General features: G+C 37.7%; 1 protein-coding gene across 1 annotated transcript; it reads left to right on the top strand.

The window, feature by feature from the left end:
- Positions 1-500: 500 nt before the first annotated feature.
- On the top strand, positions 501-15639 carry LOC129264908 (solute carrier organic anion transporter family member 5A1-like). Its single transcript, XM_054902870.2, has 9 exons — positions 501-671; positions 7338-7721; positions 9101-9265; positions 9949-10162; positions 11014-11206; positions 12006-12205; positions 13260-13324; positions 14328-14542; positions 14830-15639. The coding sequence occupies exons 2-9, from the start codon at positions 7382-7384 to the stop codon at positions 14914-14916; spliced, it is 1479 nt and encodes a 492-aa protein (XP_054758845.2). The 5' UTR covers positions 501-671; positions 7338-7381; the 3' UTR covers positions 14917-15639.
- Positions 15640-19415: the final 3776 nt, after the last annotated feature.

Raw genomic sequence — 19415 nt, 5'->3', positions numbered from 1 at the left:
GAAGACCCCACTAAACGGTTTTTAAATTCTGCCGCATTCCTTCTCCTTGTACCTTCAATCCACAGAGAGCAAAACTGATGACGACCCCTGAAAACCATGAAACTTGGTTGACGTTTCGGTGGTGTCTGTTAGTCTTTTAGATATCTTGATTGATCTTTCAAATATCTCTGGCATGCAGTGTGCCAGATGATCTTTCAGTGATCTCTCATATTGATTTAACATTAATCTTTCAACTTTCTTCTAAGTCTTAAGGTGATATTGCAAAGAATTATGGTTTTAGACTTTTGGTTTCAGAGTCGAAATGGCCCCCAAATTACAGTGAAAACTGCTGAACAACTTTGCCAAGTTTCATTATATTTTAGCGGTCTTTCAAGTGTACCCGTTCGTTGAAACGGAGACCTTTGGAATCATGGAACCTTTTCTGCATAGAATTGTCTGATTAATTACTGTCACACCTGTCATAACGTTGTAACAATATTATTATGTTTTGTGTTAACCAGCCGAGCAGTGTGATGCCACTGAGAGATCTACATCAGGGTCTCTGATCTGGCAGGTCGGGTGGATTCTCTTCGGCCAAATTCTCAGCGGTCTCGGAACTTGCGCACAACCTCTTTGTATCACGTATCTAGACGACAACGTGAAGAATAAACGAAATACAACGATATTCATAGGCAAGATATTTCATATTTTCTTATCTATATACAGTATACTCTATATTCATTTTTGAGTTATTCTGAAAACCATACATGCGTCATGCGTAATAAGATTCCTCTCAAATCTGCATTTGAAGGCAGTGGAATTATATCATTCATCCATTGACTTTCTAACTGTAAATGTTGTACAAAACAGATGTCCTGTTCCCGTTGCATAAAAATTTAAATTGGCCGTTGATCATCGTAACCATAGTAGTTACTATTAAATGTCAATGTTATAGTATACCACAACATTAACGTTTATGCAATTGGGGCCATGTCTTCCTGTCATCTAAAGAACGCCCGGTATCTGCATCGAAAGACACCAAAGAAGTGTTGAAAACAACACCAGTTTCGAATCAAACCGACATTGTTTTAACAATGATTAGTGTTGTTTAAATGCCTATCTGGTGTAAGCCTAACGCTAAACTGGTGTTGTTTCAACAGCTCTCTGGTGTTTTCCGATATATACACAACAAAAAAAGTAAGTCCCCCCTAAATCAAATTGCTGTAACTTTTGAACAGAATTGTTTTGAGATATGATATTCCGTAGGAGGTTTTCTACACTCATTAAGCAACTCCTGGGGAAATATAAGATTGATCGGTTGAGTCATGCATGAGTAATTAAAGATTGAATTAAAAATGACAATTTTTGAAAGTCACAAGCGTCGTTTTTCAGATTGTGCAAATACAAAGTTGGGCAAATGTTGTCTTTAGGTGAATTTTATGGTGTTATGCTGTTTTAATATCCATCATTTGGCCACTCCACACACAATGTTGATATCATATGTTCATGGTTGAGTGAGCACAATGTATCGCAGGGGCCGCGGAAGCGAGGGGGGGGGGCTGGGCTGGGAGCTTCAGTCCCCCCCCCCCCCACTTTTTTCCAAAAGCATGTACAAAAATGTAAAAATGACCATACGATTGTGATTTTTTGCATGGTCAGCCCCCCCCCCCCAATTTGAAAACCCTTCCCCGGCCCCTGTATTGTGACGTATCATCATAGGGGTTTATGGTAGTATCCTCTACAACTTGTTAGATCATGTTAAAATTTGAAAATGTTGGTGGCTACCCCGATTATAGGCCCCTCCCCCATTTTAAAATTCTGGATCCACCACTGATTTGTCCATAAATTAAACTGATCATGAGAAATTGTTAGGAAAAGAATACATTTATGCAGTATTCCTAAGTTTTCGAATTTGCTCGCTCAACCATGAAAATGTTTAAAGTTCGGAAAGTGTATGGTGATAGAAATGATGGATGATAAAACAATAGCAATTTAAGTCTTATTTGAAACCGAATTTGCCCCCAATATTCACTTTATTACCCTTTAAAATGAGTCTGTGACATTGAAAATACCAATTTTCCCACTTTGATGCGTGCTCACTCATCCATAAATAACCAAATCGATTTCATTTTTGCACAGAATTCTGCCCATAGGTTGATAAACATTACTGCCAAGTGACATTGCTTAAGACAGCCGTGAAAAAAAGTTCCATCATATTGAATAAGGGGTTACTTATTCTTAAACATGTGCACCCATAATGTACACAAGTCTATGAGAGACGAAGTCAAAATATGAAATGAGGGTTTGTTTCATGGACGGATTTTGTTACTTCTGCCAATAGTTATTTCATGAAACTTCGTACATGGCTTCAGAGTAACACTATCCAAAAGGCGCGCACACCAAAATAACCATTTGATACGACACAGAGTGGGGCCAAGGCCTTGAACTTTCTTCTCATTTGCATAATTTTCGAATATTGTGTGCTCACTGATGCATTAAACATCGTGATTTTCTTAAAAATCAAATCAAATGAACTATGCAAGGAGGTTTGTGACAGATATCCATAGTAACAAATTGCATTTTTTCCAATAACGTAAAAAAAGAGCTAATCGCATTCCACATGTTCGTTCAAGCGTGGATATTTAATTAAACGCCTTTGAATCATTGAAGCATGTTAATTGGTCATGAACATAACGAAAAAGTTGAGAAAAGATCATTTTCAGTTCCCAAAATGAACCAATACTTGCCTATGATATTTGAAAATCGTATTTTTTGTTTTCCATAAATGTTCATTGAACCGTGAAACGATGAATATTGTTGAAGAAACTCTTCCAAAAATAACTGTCATCATATTCTATCATTTTTATTGATATAAATGTGTAAACAGTCAAATTATAGCAAATTTGGACTTGTGTTTATTCAACCGTGAAATTTAACCAAAAAAGTTGTATCGTCTTTTAGAGAGTACCTTTTACAAGCCTTCTGACTATTTTTTATGATGAGAAATGTGGAATTAGTTCCAATAAAATGGAATCAAAGTCATGATATTTGGCTTGTGACTTTTGAAAAGTGACATTTTTGCCTTCTGACGGTGCTCACTGAAGCATGAAATGAAATACGTCCATAACGTTTACTCAGAGGGTAGCTTATAAAATTACCTACACGCTCATGTAAAAATATATTAAAAACTCGCATTGGTTCGGAAATTATTGATGTTTGTTTAAGGGGGGGACTTACTTTTTTTGTTGTGTATAGATGGATACACACTGGAGTGCCGAATGGTTGAATCTATTCAGTCTATATTAGTCTGCCCGAAACTGCAAAAACTCTGGTGTTAAATCAACACCTATCTGGTGTTAGACCAAAACGGAACTGGTGTTGTTTAACACTTCTCTGGTGTGGACATATATATGTATGTCCACACCAGAGAAGTGTATGTCCACACCAGAGAAGTGTTAAACACCACCAGTTCCGTTTTGGTCTAACACCAGATAGGTGTTTATACAACACCAATTAGTATTAAAACAGCATCGGTTTGATTCAAAACTGGTGTTTCAATACTTCTCTGGGGTGGACATAATATAGATTCCAGAATGGTGTTAAATCAACACCGGAGTTTTGCAGTGAATGCACTTTTTCATCATAATTATGGATCGTTATATGGCAATAATGTCTCCTTCCTTTTGATGAACTCAGGGGCGGATCCAGCCTTCGCCAATAGGGGGGGGGGGCGGATTTTTTTCCAGCCATATTTTCCCCGATCGGCCGCTCGAAGATGAATTTTTTGTTTATTTGAAGGGGTAGTCGTATTAGTCACTTCTTAGCTTTATTCTTATAACTCAACATAAATATATAATATCATAATCTTTATTTATGTAATGCGAGCGCGAAGCGCGAGCTAATTTTTTTGGAAATCTTATGTGTTTTTTCCTGAAATTTGAACATTCTGGGCAAAGTTTGTTATAAAGATGTGTATGCAACTAAATAATTACTATGAACGCGAAACGTGAGCAGCAATGAACTGATGGAAAGGGTACCTGTTAAAGATTTAGAACTAAAAATGGGACACTCTATTCATGTTTTGTAAATCATGACAAGAATGAGTAATGGGGGATTTCCTGCATTAATAATGCGAGCACAGAGCGCGAGCAGAACATTTTTGATATTGTGATCTGAAACTGGATAATGATTTGAATAGAGAGCAAGTTGAGTGTCTGAGTAATCATGCGCGCATGTGTTTCTTATTTAGACCTAGAATCTAGGCATTCTAAATACATATTTTATCATGAAAATCAAAACGAGCGCGAAGCGCGAGCTTAAACTATTTTGATATTCCGATCTGAAAAAAGAGTCAATTTCAGCTCTATATTTCAAGCACTTTGTAGGAAAATTGTGAGGTGGATATGGATCTTAATAAAGAACTGATATTTTTCATTATAATTACTTTGAGTTTTGACATAGGACCGGGACATCCTTAGGACATGTCATCATATGACAATGATGGCTGTCTTCCTATTCCTCTTGCTAAGCGCGAGATGAAACTAAAGGGACAATTTAATTATTAAATTAATATCTTATTTATTAATGCCTAATGAGGGCGCGAAATCTGATGATATTATAGCCTAAACACTGGACATTTCAAACACTTTTGTAATTATAAATAGGATGCATCAGTTAATATATTCTAACCATTAATGCGAGCGTAAATTGCGAGGCTATTTTTTTTTACACTGTCATGAAAAGAGGCCTTTAATTAGTTTGTTGTATAATCAATATTGAGAAATACATAACTCGCCAATCAAAATGCGAGCGTGCAGTGCTAGCTGATACGTTTTGACAAATAATTAGACCTGAAAAGGGATATTTTAAAAACTTTATGGAATACACGAAAATAATAGGTACCTGATAAATCAAAATTTACGAGCGCGCAGCGCGAGCAGAAAATGTTGATATCCAGACCATAAAACTGACATTTTTACAGAGCACTTTAAAAAAATCAATTTGTAAATCACACAAAATAATGAAATTTCGATTTCCGAGATGAAATATGTTTTGTATATTGATTTTCAAACTTGATATTTAAAATCCATATTGAACAAGATATGAAAATCAGCTAGCAGGCAATGCGAGCGCGAAGCGCCAACGAAAATTTTATATAGTGACATGAAAGATTCTTTTTATTTTCCAAGTTTTCCCTCATCTTTTATTTTATTCACTCGTCTTCCTCCTCTTCTTTTTTCTCCACTCTTTTCCCTCCTTTTTCCCCCCTTTCTTTCCTTTTTTTTTGCTCCGCCAATAAGGGGGGGGGGGGTGGGCCCCTCGCCCCCCCCCCCTGGATCCGCCTATGGAACTTACTATATATCCAGTTAGTTAAATGTTATTGCAGCATGATAATAATAAGTATAGCTGGTTTTTATATAGCACCTTTCTCATAATGGCTCAAAGCTCTTTACAGCATATTATTAATTACCCCGGTCATTGGATTCATTTTAATCCCGCACGAAAAGTACACAATTTCCACTCCCTGGGGAACATTCCATGCATTAATCGCAGCCTCATAATGGCCGCGCTGGCAAATTCAAACATACAATAACTTTCACATCCTACCGATTACCCATTTAGCACCTGGGTCGAGCCGAGTGGCAAAGCGTGGATGAACGCCTTGCCAGAGGACGCTACACCGCGGTGGGATTCGAAAACACGACCCTCTATTTACAAGGCGATAGTCAGAACCACTACACCAGGGCTTCTTCCGATGACTTGGATTGATTAGGTTTTAGGAATGACTTTGTAGGAAGGACAAGGTTTATCAAGTTGTCACAACCGCGTAGCTAGGATTTCATTTTGGAGGGGGCGGTAAATGCACGCGAAGCGTGCCAACACTTACAGAGCGCGCTCCCTAGGGGGTGGGTGCAGGGAGGGGGAGTTTCCCCCTCCCGCGCGAAGCGCGAAGCTTTTGGTGTTTCATAAATTAAAATGAAAAGGAGCCGTCTCTCTTGTCTCTAGTACCTATATCAGCTCCAATTCAGTTGACTATATTGTGATTTTGAACCTTGTTTTCAAAATTGATTGTGAACGCACAAAAAGGAATACAATGGAGGAAATTAAAATCATAATAACCCGCGCAAAGCGCGGAAGCTAAAGCGTTTTATCAATTTTTTTGCCATGAAAAGGGTCCCGAGAAAAGGGTATTCTCAAAGATATATTGAATACTTCCCTTGGAAATATCAGATTTGATTACAAACAATTTAGCGACAGTGCATATCTTTAACTCGCAAAACAGAGGAAAAGAAGTGTATATGCAGGGAGGAAGATATTCCTCCCCGCGCAGAGCAATAAAACTCTGAAATTTCGAAGGGCGGACGTTTCATCAAATGCAGATATATCTAATACCCCATCGGCTCTAATTCAATTGATTTCCTAAGATTATTGAACTTCATTTACAAGGAAAATAGTGCGCAAAAAGTTGAAACTTCTGTGATTTATTAAAATTATATAAAAAAGGATGCCTAATTTCTTTGACTTATCCTGAAGCGCTTCATTTGAATTATAAAGAAACCTAAGTGTCATTCAAAATTTCACACTGAGGGGAAAAATACAGGACAGGAGATGAATGTGCAGGGAAATAACATGAAGATTAATAGAATTTGAAAAAAAAATATTGTACTTTTTTATTTAATACGACACGAATTTTATACATTCCTCTTTTTAAATTAGGAACCTGTTTGCCCCAAATTATGGTTGTTTAGTAATGACCTGAAAAGCAGGAGAAGTTGACTTTATGGAGGTGACGGCAGAAATTTATATAAAGATTTTACCCGCCCGGAGCCGACCCGACCAGAAGTTGCGCGATCAATTAAAAAAAAAGATAACTTCATATACTTCGGCCTAACCTTACTCGAATTCCATGCCCTATTCTATACATTTGAACTTTAACTGGCAAGAAACACATATAGCTGAGGTGGAAAAGCAGGGTTAGAGAAAGGGTGGAGAAAAAATGGAGACACATCAATTATTGTCATTTAACCGCGCGCAGCGCGGAAGCAAAATTCATATATAAATTTAGAGCAAGAGTGAAGGAGTTTCTCTTTTGAGAAAAAAAATAAAGAATAAAAAGAAAAAAAACCCGACATAGCTACCTTTCTTCCCTTTCCTTCCTTCCCTTTTCTTTTTTTCCTCTCTTTTTTCCCTTCTTTTTTTCTTTTTGGGGACGTTTTTTTTTTTTTTGGGGGGGGGGGGGCGAACGCCCCCACCGCCCCCCCTGGCTACGCGCCTGAGTTGTCATCATGATATTCCTAGATCCTCCAGATTCATATTACCAGAATCTTGTTACTTATTTTTTCATATTTTCTACCCAGGCATCATCTTCAGCACGTTTGCATTAGGACCTACGACAGGTTTCATGTTGGCGACCAATTGCTTGGCTCGCCCGACCTTCTTCTACGACCCTTCGGTTCCTCCTCCCGCTGTTCCGCAGGGTCACCCATACTACATCGGGGCCTGGTGGCTGGGGTTCATCATTAATGGTGGCATGCTCATCATCGTTAGTATCCCCTTTTTCTTCTTTCCGAAGACCATGCGGAGAAAAGCCGAAGATACCGACGTTGATGTAGATGGGAGCAAAGAAGAAAAGGCGAAAGCAATTGAGCAAAACGGAAAGGAAGGGGATATTGATGTTCACGCGATCTTCACAACAAGAACTGAGATTCGGCAGGATCAAGGACTTACTGATTTCCTTTCAGGTGAGCCTTCATGACACTATAATCATGATAATCTGCACTCTTGCATATGTAGGGGAAGGCGGGGTAAGTTGAGCATAGGGGCAAGTTGAGCCAACACCCCCAGGCCAATAATGAAGGAGTCAGACACAATGATGGTGTCATGCATTGATGACCCATTACATAACGATTCCCAAGTGGTGCGCTAGTGCCCTTTGGTAAGGCATTTATCCTCATTACCAGGTCCCTCGGAGAGGACCTTAAGCCGTTGGTCCCCTGGTTGCTTGCTCACAGGCATTCGTGCTTTCTTAGCAGTCAGGTAAAAAACCTCGGTAATAACATAACCCTTTACCCAACCATATTGTTTTCGACTTTGAAAAAAAAAAAAAAAATTGACGGAAAATTTCAGCCAAAAAAGTAAAAAAGGGTGTAAAATAGAGGAGTGCTTTTTACCTACACACATCTTTAAATATAATAAAGAAATAAGAACAATATTGATAGTCCAGGTATGAATCTTCATTCTTGTCATATTCTTTTAAATAATGGATGCATAAGAAATGTGTGGATGTGAAAATATCGCATTAAGTTCGGACTGGGGTACTTTGAGCCAGCCAACATGGGGCAAGTTGAGCCATGGTAATGTTTATGGTAATAAAAATGAAAAAAAAAATTGAAAAACCATTGATATGCAGGCAGAAAGGTGTAAATTCACATGACAGTTCTTTTACTTTTAGAGGATGTTAGTATTTATAGAGAATTAGCAAGTGAAAAGACTTGAAATAAAAAATTGACATGCTGCTTCTTCCCGCATACATTTTGTACATAGTTTTTGTGGCTCAACTTACCCCAGAAGGTGGCACAACTTACCCAACATATGGGGCAAGTTGAGCCATTTGACATCGTTTTTTTCAAAGGTCACAATGAATTTCAGTGTGGGGGTAGAAAGTTATATATACGTGAAAAATATTTCCCAAGAATCAAATTTAAAGGCAAGGTAACTTATTTCTACAATATTATTAGTCATATCAATTCTAACATGCAAAATGCAAAAAGTGTCACAACTTACCCCGCCTTCCCCTACTGGTCATAATAGTGTTATAGGGCCTATATCTCTTTAATATGCAGTCTTCGGATGTTCCGTCGAGATATCTTTAGATCAAATGACGATATACCCTCCAACATAAAGAGATATAATCAACTTTTCACTTAAAATGTAACTGTTGTCTATTGCAAATCAGCTACAAAAAGTTATTCAAGACTATCCATTTATGTTACACCCCCAGATTTGATAAGCAAAGGAAGGGTAAGTATATGTTTCAACTATTTATTATTTCTAGCTGCATACAAAACTACAAATCAGCATCCAAATGGACATTACATTTGGGATACTTTTGTCTTTGCAGACTTCTTCCAAACCCTCAGAAGAATCGTCACGAATGTTACAGCCATGTCTGTATTCCTTGCGACATGTTCAGAGCTAACAGGTCACGTGGGGTGGTTTATCTTCGGCCCAAAGTTCATGTACACCCAGTTCCGGCTTCCACCTGCCAAGTCTTCTATGTTGTTTGGTAACAAACTATAATAATCTGGAACATTTTTTTTTATCAGAGTATTGTTTATTCCCCTTTTGAAGGGCAAGATAACCAACCAGTCCTTTATCATTATCCTATTTCAGCGTGCAACAATGTTTTCCGAACTCTATATTTTTCATAAGATGGTGACGCGGATCCGAGTAAAAAGATTGATTTATTTTTGTTGAACATTGTTGACGTGATCGGATAAACAAAATCGCAGTTAATTCTGAAATGTCAGGGCCGAATAAAGTACCGGTCATGATTTCAAAATTTGAGATTTGGTTGATAACAAAGATCCAATACATCCTTTATGAAAAATAAACAAATATACATGATTTTGTCCATGCATCATTTACCAATAACGAGTCCAAGTACATCAGCTATTGCACACTTCCATATTTCTGCCATAGTCCTCTGTCAAGAAATGATCTTATAAAAAAAAATCATCAACACGATAAAATGAAATAAAATATATAAATAAAGAAAATAATTAATGAACAATATGATATATATGAATACATAAACAATTCATGTAACGTAATTTTTTTTAAACAAATAAACGAATGACTGTTACCTATTACCTTATCTGTAACCACCGTTCTTTGGTGAAATTAAGTATTCTGTGTAAAGAAAAAGGCCTCTTTCATTAAATTCGTTTTTCTTTAACCCCTTTTCAGGTATGATGATGCTGCCTGGACCAATCTTGGGTAACATCTTTGCAAGTCTCATCGTTCGGAAACTCAAACTGAACAGCAAGGGATGTGCCAAGATGATCCTTATGATCTATACAATACTTGTGATCCTTTCCCCTGTGCTTTACTGGCTCGGCTGTGATAATCCAAGCAACGCTGGTCTAGTTGTCCCGTACCACACCGACTCAAACGCAGTCAGGTAAGAGGAATTTGTAACTTTATTTTTAGACATAAGCCTCCAAACTTGATTTTATACGGGCAATTTTTCTTCAAACGTAATGTGGCGCCGCGACGCTTCAGGGTACGGGGAAGATGTTAGCTCAACCATTATATCATTTTTTTTATAGATTAATTAGTAAATAATTGTACAGTGTGCGTAAAAAAACCATGACATCTCACAAATCCCCAATTTAAGGAAAAAGTATTTCATGATTAATGTATATTGCCTGAAAAAGAATCTTCTCCTAAATAATTTATTTATGTGGTATGTATTCATGCTTGGATGATCAGGGGGTCTTCTTTGCAGTGATGCCACTTTTGATTTGCGCCAAAGTAAGGCATGACTGCAATGAATGAATCCGGATGCAAATGGTGTCATAATCCTACATCGGTTAGTAAAATATCTGTAAATCCCTTTTCAATCAAATTAGCTTGATAATTGATACTAAAAAGTGTTTATTAAACAATTATAATGTCAATTATTGGAAATGAATTTTAATGCAATCCTTATAAGATTATGACATCATTGACATCTGGATTCATTTATTGCAGTCATGCCTTACTTTGGCGCAAATCAGAATTTACATCACTACAAAGAAGACCTCCTGATCATCCAAGCGTGAATACATACCACATAAATAAATTATTTGGGAGAAGATACTCTTTCATGCCACTATTATGTGTCCATGACATATTTTCTCCTTAAATGGAGGATTTTTGAGGTGTTAAGGGTTTTTTTACTTACACGGTATATGGATCTTGTTTCTTATAAAACATGTTAAACGACACTGTTCATTCATTGGATTCGATGTGGGTCTATATTTTCAACAGCCCGTCACCATTTAACACTCTACCAACGAACGTAGAGTACGCAGACGATCTTACTGCGAGCTGCAATGTGGAATGTGATTGCGCGCCAGATTTCGTGCCAGTGTGTGGATCAGACGGTCTTACTTACGCCACAGCATGTCATGCTGGCTGTAGGGATGTTATGATGGTGAACAAGGATGGGGTCAACTCAACGGTGAGAATTCAATCAAAGATAATGTTGAAATGTTTTTCGACAAGCAATCCGCCAAAATGATCCTAAATATGAAGGTTCACCGAAAAAGAAAAACCGAAAATAATTTTTTTTGTGGTTAGGATTCACTTAATGCCTTGTCTACGAATGTGGAATCGTCGGATCCAAGTCAATTGTTTCGGTGACAATTATTTGCTCTGATAGAAAATCAGCTGCTCTTAATAGTAATCGTAACCTGTCCCCAAGTTCACATTTTTCTTGAATGTAAAGCCTATAACAACGTACCTAACCATAACCCCATGTCTTCCAAAAGTTGTCGCAGGAGTGACCGTCAGGCAGTGGCGTACCTAGGATTTTCCACAGGGGGGGGGGGGGGGATTCGTCCGCCAAAAAATTTGACAAGCAAAAAAAAAAAAAAAGGTATTCAGGACTCTTCAGGGGGGGAGCAGGGATATGTCCCTTGCATGGGTTGTGACTCGTCAGGCGGGGGGGGGGGGCAGTCTGCCCCCCCCCCCCGTAGGTACGATAGTGCCGTCAGATTACCAGAATGATTGCGAGACGTCCCAAGACTCAGTAGTTTATACCCATCTGATTTGTTAGGTAAAACTGAAGAGCGCTTTGGATGATAATAGTAAAATAATGATATTGAATTTGGAAGAAAGGTAGACAATAAAGAGAGTGTCTGTCTTAAAATCATCGAATTGGAATAACAAATAAGAGAAAAAGGCAAGACCAACATTCATCTTTTTTATTACCTTTTGTCAAATAAATTTTATCACCAATTCTATGTTCAACCTCACAGATATTTGTGGAGTGTAGCTGCATCCCTAAGATTTACCACAATACTACTATCGTCGGGGAAGGTGTGCTGAACAGCGGCTTCGCCTCACCTGGAGAATGCCCTTGGTCTTGTGATAGACTCTACTATTTTCTTGGAATGATGCTTACTGGGTCCCTCCTTGGATCTACAGTCTACAACCCAGCTTTTATGCTTCAGTTTCGGTAATATTGATCATGTTGGTACTTGGTAGACGCTTATATTTTTCAGTGACCTTTTGAAACGATGGGTTAGAGTTTTGAACCATTTTGTGCGATATTGGGAACCTCCTTAAAAAATGATTCTTCAAAACTTCTTGATACTTTCGAGAACCCAAGAGGTTCCTTGTAGAAACAATGATGGTTCTGAAGAACCATTTAACACCCTTTTCTGACTCGATGTTTAAGAACCTTTAATTTTCCGAAGGTGGGGGAGAAAAAATAAGTACTATACTGTATACTGTGTGATGTAATTGTTAAAGGCTATTTAAACAAACTTAACTACACTGCGGATCAACACTACAAATCGGACGCATCCGAGAATGAATCAATGGTACGCTATAGGCTTCGCGATCTGACATGATACTAAGTAGTTAATAAATCACTTAAATGTGTAATAAAAGTTTGGGGGCAACACGAAAATGAACTGGGTTTAGTCAATAGATTTCACACAACACATGATTAATATAAATTGTACAATTTGGATATGAGCCATGTTTGTTTGATAATGTTTTACACAATGAATAGGGAAATGAAGCTGGCCAAGAGCATGAACGTAAGGAGAATACGTAATTCAGGTGTCAATTTTTTCATATAATAAAAAAAAAAGAACAAGTGGGAATATGACACCATCAGTGTGCTCATTGAATATCATGAACACATGCCAAGAACTGTTTCACCGGAATACTGGAAATCTTTAAAAATGCCATAACTTTGTTATTCCTTGTCCGATCTTGATCAAATTTTCAGTGTTTGTTTGTCTGATTTTTCTTAATCTGTTGAAATCATATTATTTTCAGTTTGGAGTACCTCTTACAGCCTGGGGTTTCACTGCTACCACTTTTCAATATTTTTGTTATCTTTGTTTCCCTTCATATCTCAGCCACATTCAATCTATCCTTTTTGTAAAATCCTTCCTCCGATATGGGGGAGGGTGGGACGATCACAATCATATAAAGCTTCTGTAATTGCTCAAATTTGTATTTGATGCTGCTTAACTCTTTCTTAACTCATTCTATAGGTCACACAGGGAAGAAGATAGGTCTACGGCCCTTGGTTTCAGTAATGTTCTGATGAAACTTGTTGGTAAGAAATCATTGTGAACTTTGTCATTTTTGTATTAATCGTAGTCTGCAGTTGTTTTCTTTTTTACCTATGCAGGAAGTAGACGTATCAAACAATTAATATTTTCTTTACAAAATACCAAAATACAGAAAAATTATAAAAACAATGACGCCAACGCAAAATCATCTCTCCGAATGGCTTGTGAAGCTTCACTTGTCTCAAATGCTTTGAAAAGCATGGCGCCACTTTATGATTAATGATGCAGTCTTTAATCATTTTCATGTCGCATTGAATTAATTTAGACCCTTATCGTCATCTTCCCATTGTTTTATATTCACACTCATTTCTCTTTGAATTATTTCATAATGGACGTAATTGTTGATCCTATATTCATGTGTATCATTAACATTATTTCTATAAGTGCAAGCCACATTGGCCCATATGAACATGATAAAACTAAGCTTCATAAACACGAGATGAGAGAATTCCATCAAGTTTTTTTTTATATAAATATCTAAATTGCATATTATTACCATGATAACGATTCTTTGCAATTATGAAAGTAGCATTTTCTGACTCACTCGGTCCAGTTGATTGATGAGGTCTACTACAAATTTTCATCACACGAGCGAAGAAAATGACAATTTGAATCATTCACAGACATGACAGGGTCAGTTAATTTCTCTGAAACGCTCGTACGTTATTATGACGGTTTCACAGGCCTACATAAAAATGGAAAGAGTGAAACTCCACATAAGGTTGCAGCCGTCGTTATGGTAACGATCTGCGTAACCAACTCGTACCTCAGTCATCACCTAATTTTTTGTTTTCATGAACGCAAGTTTGATTGTGGTGAAAGGTATGTTTTGTTATTATTTTCATTTAAAAAATAAAATGATCAAGAAGTAGAGAAAAAGTGGGAAAACCAAGCAGGAAAATGTACTGTTGTAGCTTTCAGAAAGATAGCCAAAAATCGAACGATTCCATACAAAATTGATAAATTATTTCTGTATAACTCTTACAGCTTTTATACCTGGACCTGTATATTTCGGAGCTATTATCGAGCAAACTTGCCTGCTATTCCAAGAATCCTGCGGTAAAACTGGGAACTGTTTGGTCTATGACATCAAAGCTTTCAGACTGGTCTTCACTCTCTTTTCGTCATGCGGTAGAATTCTAGCCTTTACATTCTTCTTCATAGCTTTCCTCTCGGTCCGCCAACAGAAGAAGGAAGAAGAGGTATTGTCATTTCTTTATATCTATCAATTTTGTTTTGAGGATGTTGATTATGAATTGCTCTACAGCTTTCAATGTCTCCGGTAGAAAAAATCCCTTTATCATGTTTATTAAAACGCGAACGTCTTGTGTTCATAGGATTGCACAGTAAGAACACTTTTGTGATTATTGATGTTTAGGTCGTAAAACTATAATGTATGTATTTCTATTTTGTCCTTTTTCGTGATGCAGGCCTATTATGTTTTGAATTTTACCACATCGAATATACTGTTGCATTTATTTTTTTCCAGGGATTTATAAAGATGCACCCTTTACCAACAAAACGAACAGCATCAGAAGACCTAGTCGAGACGGAACGGAAATACACAACAGTCTGAAACTAGCGTCTCCTTCAAGAACCCATATTTCATAAAGGGACTATATACATGATATAGGGCCAGTCTGCGAAATCGATATAGCTCACGATCTCACCTCAGACTTATTATTACGTTTCTTTTATAAGAGCCAAATCGATGTCGAGCAAGGTAGCAACCCCCATTACCTTGCCAAGCAAGATCGTACCATGGAGCTAGTAGCTCCATGATCGTACAAGCCCAGAATCGGTTCCATCAAGTCGGTATAGGCCTACTCAAGGAGTCATTATCATGATTATATTGATATTAAACCTGGCTATGAAGTATACAAAAGTGACATTTGTCGTTGTTCTATGTACTTATTGCCGAACTGATCAAAATCCCAATCAAGTAATTTTTCACAAGGTATTTGGGGTCAATATGAATTTATAGGGGTGATCTTACTCCCTACTAGAGAAGTTTGGACATGTTCAAAATATGTGAATAGTAACCTGCGGAGGGAGGTTGAGTCCCGAGTCGGTGAAGTAGATTAATCCCGATTTCCTTGCCGAGCTTGCCCGACCAGGTTGAATCTACCATGGTCTGGCTTGATCAACTGAATAAGTTTGGTACTGAGCTGGAACCTAGCGTCATATGCCATTTCCACTGAAGTGAACGTTTTATTTCCAATTCGTCTAATGCCAGTCCTTCTATTGCCAACTCGTCTACTACATCATTTGGTCTACCATCAGTTCGTACACTCACCACATGGTCTACTTTTATTAGTCTAATGCCCTTCAATCTAATGACCAGTTTGTCCAATAGCCATTTAGTCCATATACCATTTGCAGTGGCGGACCGTGACCCGGAGGAGACAAAGCATTGGAGGGGCACTGTATTGTTTGTGAACAATGCTGTGCCCTCCAATGCTTTATTGTCTCCTCCGGGTCACGGTCCGCCACTGACCATTTGGTTTAATTAGATTAAGTGTTAAATTGTGCAAAATCAATAAAAATTAAATGGATATTAGACCAACTGGTTATGGGACGAAATAGTCATAGACGAAATGGTGATTAGACAAAGTGATGATTGGACCGAACGGTTATTGGACCAAATGGTTGTTAGACGAAATGTTGATGGACTGAATGGCATAAGACTAAATGAAAGTAGACCATGTGGTGAGTGGACGAGTTACCAGTAGACGAATTAGCATTTTACCAGGCGAACATGGCCAATGGATTGTCAGAGCTAGTGTATAGCCCAATCTTCCTCTTGGACAAGTAAGCGTTGAATGCAAAAATGAACCATGCATGAGGACTTTTAGTCCTGTTCCATAAAATTTCCTACAAACGATAACTCGTTTCCTACAAACTTAAATCGTGGTTCTTAGATTGGCTGAGGGTAAATTTGTCATCGATATTTTCCATTCGTAATGGATAGAAAGTTTTAGGAAAAATAACATCCTGTCAAAGATTACAAAAAGTGCATGTTAAAACGAATTAAAAGACCAGCAAGAAGAAAAGTTCTGATGCGCTACATGGTCACTGATGTGAAGAATTGATATTTAATTTACCAAAACAAAGAATGCAAATATTGTGAATATTAGGATGAATGAGCAAACTTGTTGAATAAGGGTAATAAAACAATATTTACAACTTTTACTCGTAATCGCTCGAAACAAGATACGCGTGAAATTCGGTAGCAATATCATGTTTGTTCTATTGAGAACCCGTAATTATTTTTTTGTATCTTTCCGAATAATGCCTGGTATTACCTCCGTGACATCGTCAAAGTGTTTCCATTAGGCCAACTCAGGGGCAGACCAAACTAGGATCAAAATGTAATTTCCAGTGAGTCAACCTTGGGCAGCACTCGATGAAGAGTTTATTTGTTAACAAATGTTATTGGATAGTAAAATCGTAGATATAGTAATGAAAAATTTCCATTACTATATCTACGAATTTAATTATTTTACTCTTGAAAACAAACGATCCAAAAAGCGAGTAATGAAATCAAATCCAACAGGCAGTTTATTATCATACTTTATTGCAGTTAGTCTTTATTGGTGAAGGGGAACTTTAAATCACATATCTGACATTTTTATTCAACTCTGTATTAATGTTTTGAATTATGTAGTTACAGTATATTTATTTTTACTTGACAACTAACATCACGTACTGTCCCCATGGTAATTTTTGTATAGTATTTACCATGTTTACGTTCATTATTTCTGCATGAATCTAACTGTTTATACTTCCTTTTAAAACAAATATGAGATGTCCCCATCTATTAGATTAGGCCTATCGGCCTTCATCCGAAACGTCGTGTCCCAAAAAAAAAAAAAAAAAAAAAATCGATTTTGAGATTTTTGCAGAAATGAAAGTAAAAGTCCTATTTTATTCATCACTAAATTTCTATGCAGCAATTTATTTTAGTTTTTGAGATATGAAGGGATTTTCACGGCGATGCCATACAAATTTTTAATAAATTGCGCAAATCCCATTGGAAACATGTACTGTAACACGACGTGATACGACGTTTTGACTGACCGCGATTTCAATGCGCGCGGTCAGCCAAACCGTCGTATCGGCATTGGGCACTGCATTGATTTTGCACGTGAAAATCGATACGACGTTTTGACTGATCACGTGCATTGGAATCGCGGTCAATCAAAACGTTGTATTCCTTTTCCCTTTGGCATTTTCGTACAGAAAAAGCTAAGCCGCTCATACCGAAATAAACAGCTTGTAGCTCTTTTGCAATATTTTCTCCGATCCTTAGTTTTGTGTAAAAATAAGGATACAAATGTAAATTAAGCAATTGTCTTGGTCTTTCCAACCATTAAACTAGCAATGAATATGTTGTAAAGCTGGGGAACTAAGTGTAAAAATTATAGTAAACATAGAAGTCGATTTTCTCTGAGATGTGTTTGCACCGTCGTGATACGACGGTTCGAATGACTGCCGACGATATGATTGTATAATGTCATATTTTTTTCGCATTTTAACTTTTTATTTCAAAATTGATAGAGATGTATATAATTTAATCATCTTGAAATAACTTGTAATTGAATTTTAAAGTAAATAAATTATGTCACTTTGACTAAACTTTCGAAATGTGACTAACTTTGTATTTTGTTTTGGTATGATAAAGACGGAAAATAATACATAATATTGGCCGGAACATTTACAATCACACAAGTAACACACGCACACTACACAAACGCACACCTCCACACATAACAAATCAGGTAAACAAGTGAAATTATGGCCTCCGTGATGTGAATACTACACTCACACACACACACACATAATCACACAAGAAAAAGAACGGTTTTGTGGGCTGATCTCTCGCACGATTCTAGGACATCTACCCCCTGGACATCCACCCCCCGGACATCTACCACCCGGACATCCACCCCCGGACATCCACCCCCTTAGGACATCTACCCCCTAGGACAAGTACCCCCTAGGACCTCTACCCCCCGGACATTTACCCCCCGGACAAGTACCCCCCGGACATCTACCCCCCCCGGACATCTACCCCCCGGACATCTTCCCCCCGGACATCTACCCCCCCCCCCCAGACAGGCTACCCCCGGGCATCTACTCACGGATATTTTGGATACGGGGGTAAATGTCCGGGGGGGTAGATGTCCAAGGGGTAGATGTCCGGGGGTAGATGTCCGGGGGGTAGATGTCCGGGGGGTAAATGTCCGGGGGTAGATGTCCTAGGGGGTACTTGTCCTAGGGGGTAGATGTCCTAAGGGGGTGGATGTCCGGGGGGTGGATGTCCGGGTGGTGGATGTCCGGGGGGTGGATGTCCAGGGGGTAGATGTCCGGATACGCTCTCGATTCTTCATCCGAAGATGCGAAACGGCATTGTGGATACAGCAGGATCTCGTGCCTTCATGCGTTCTGATGCAGCAAATGAATTACACAAGGGAAAGTAAAACATATTAAGCATGGATGTAGGCTTTTGTTATATATAAACAAATAATGCATATATAGTTACCACTTTGATTGGCTTTGTAAGAAAATTAATATAAGTGTCAAGAATATTATTTTAACCTTCTATTCTACAAAAAATATTTATCAACTTTCATCAACTCAGGATAATCAAATGAAAAAAAAAAAAATCAGAATTTGCCAAACCTAACTTATATGAATTTCTGCAAATCGTTCATTTCAATTGGGTAGGCCTACTGCTTATCTACCAGCATTCATGACAACTGTAATTTTATATTTTAACGCAATGCGGCCGAACTGAATAATGTCTCCAAATCTAAACTAAAAAAAAAGAAAGAAATATCCATACAAACGTTACCTTCTGAACCTCTGTGTATTAGAATATTGTTTTAATTTCAACTGAGAGCAATTAAAATTTTCAAAAGACAAAATTACAACTGTTCACTATTGATATTCCTTAAACGAAGACTGAATTTATATGGCACTGCATTGTAAATTAGTTGAATCGTTTACCTGTCGACCCATGGTATGACTGCATTTGGCTCATGAATTTAGTTAATTACTTAGCAGGCTCGC

This window comes from Lytechinus pictus, chromosome 7 (genome assembly GCF_037042905.1).
Source record: "Lytechinus pictus isolate F3 Inbred chromosome 7, Lp3.0, whole genome shotgun sequence".
NCBI lineage: Eukaryota > Metazoa > Echinodermata > Echinoidea > Temnopleuroida > Toxopneustidae > Lytechinus > Lytechinus pictus.
This window is presented reverse-complemented; position numbering and strand designations above follow the sequence as displayed.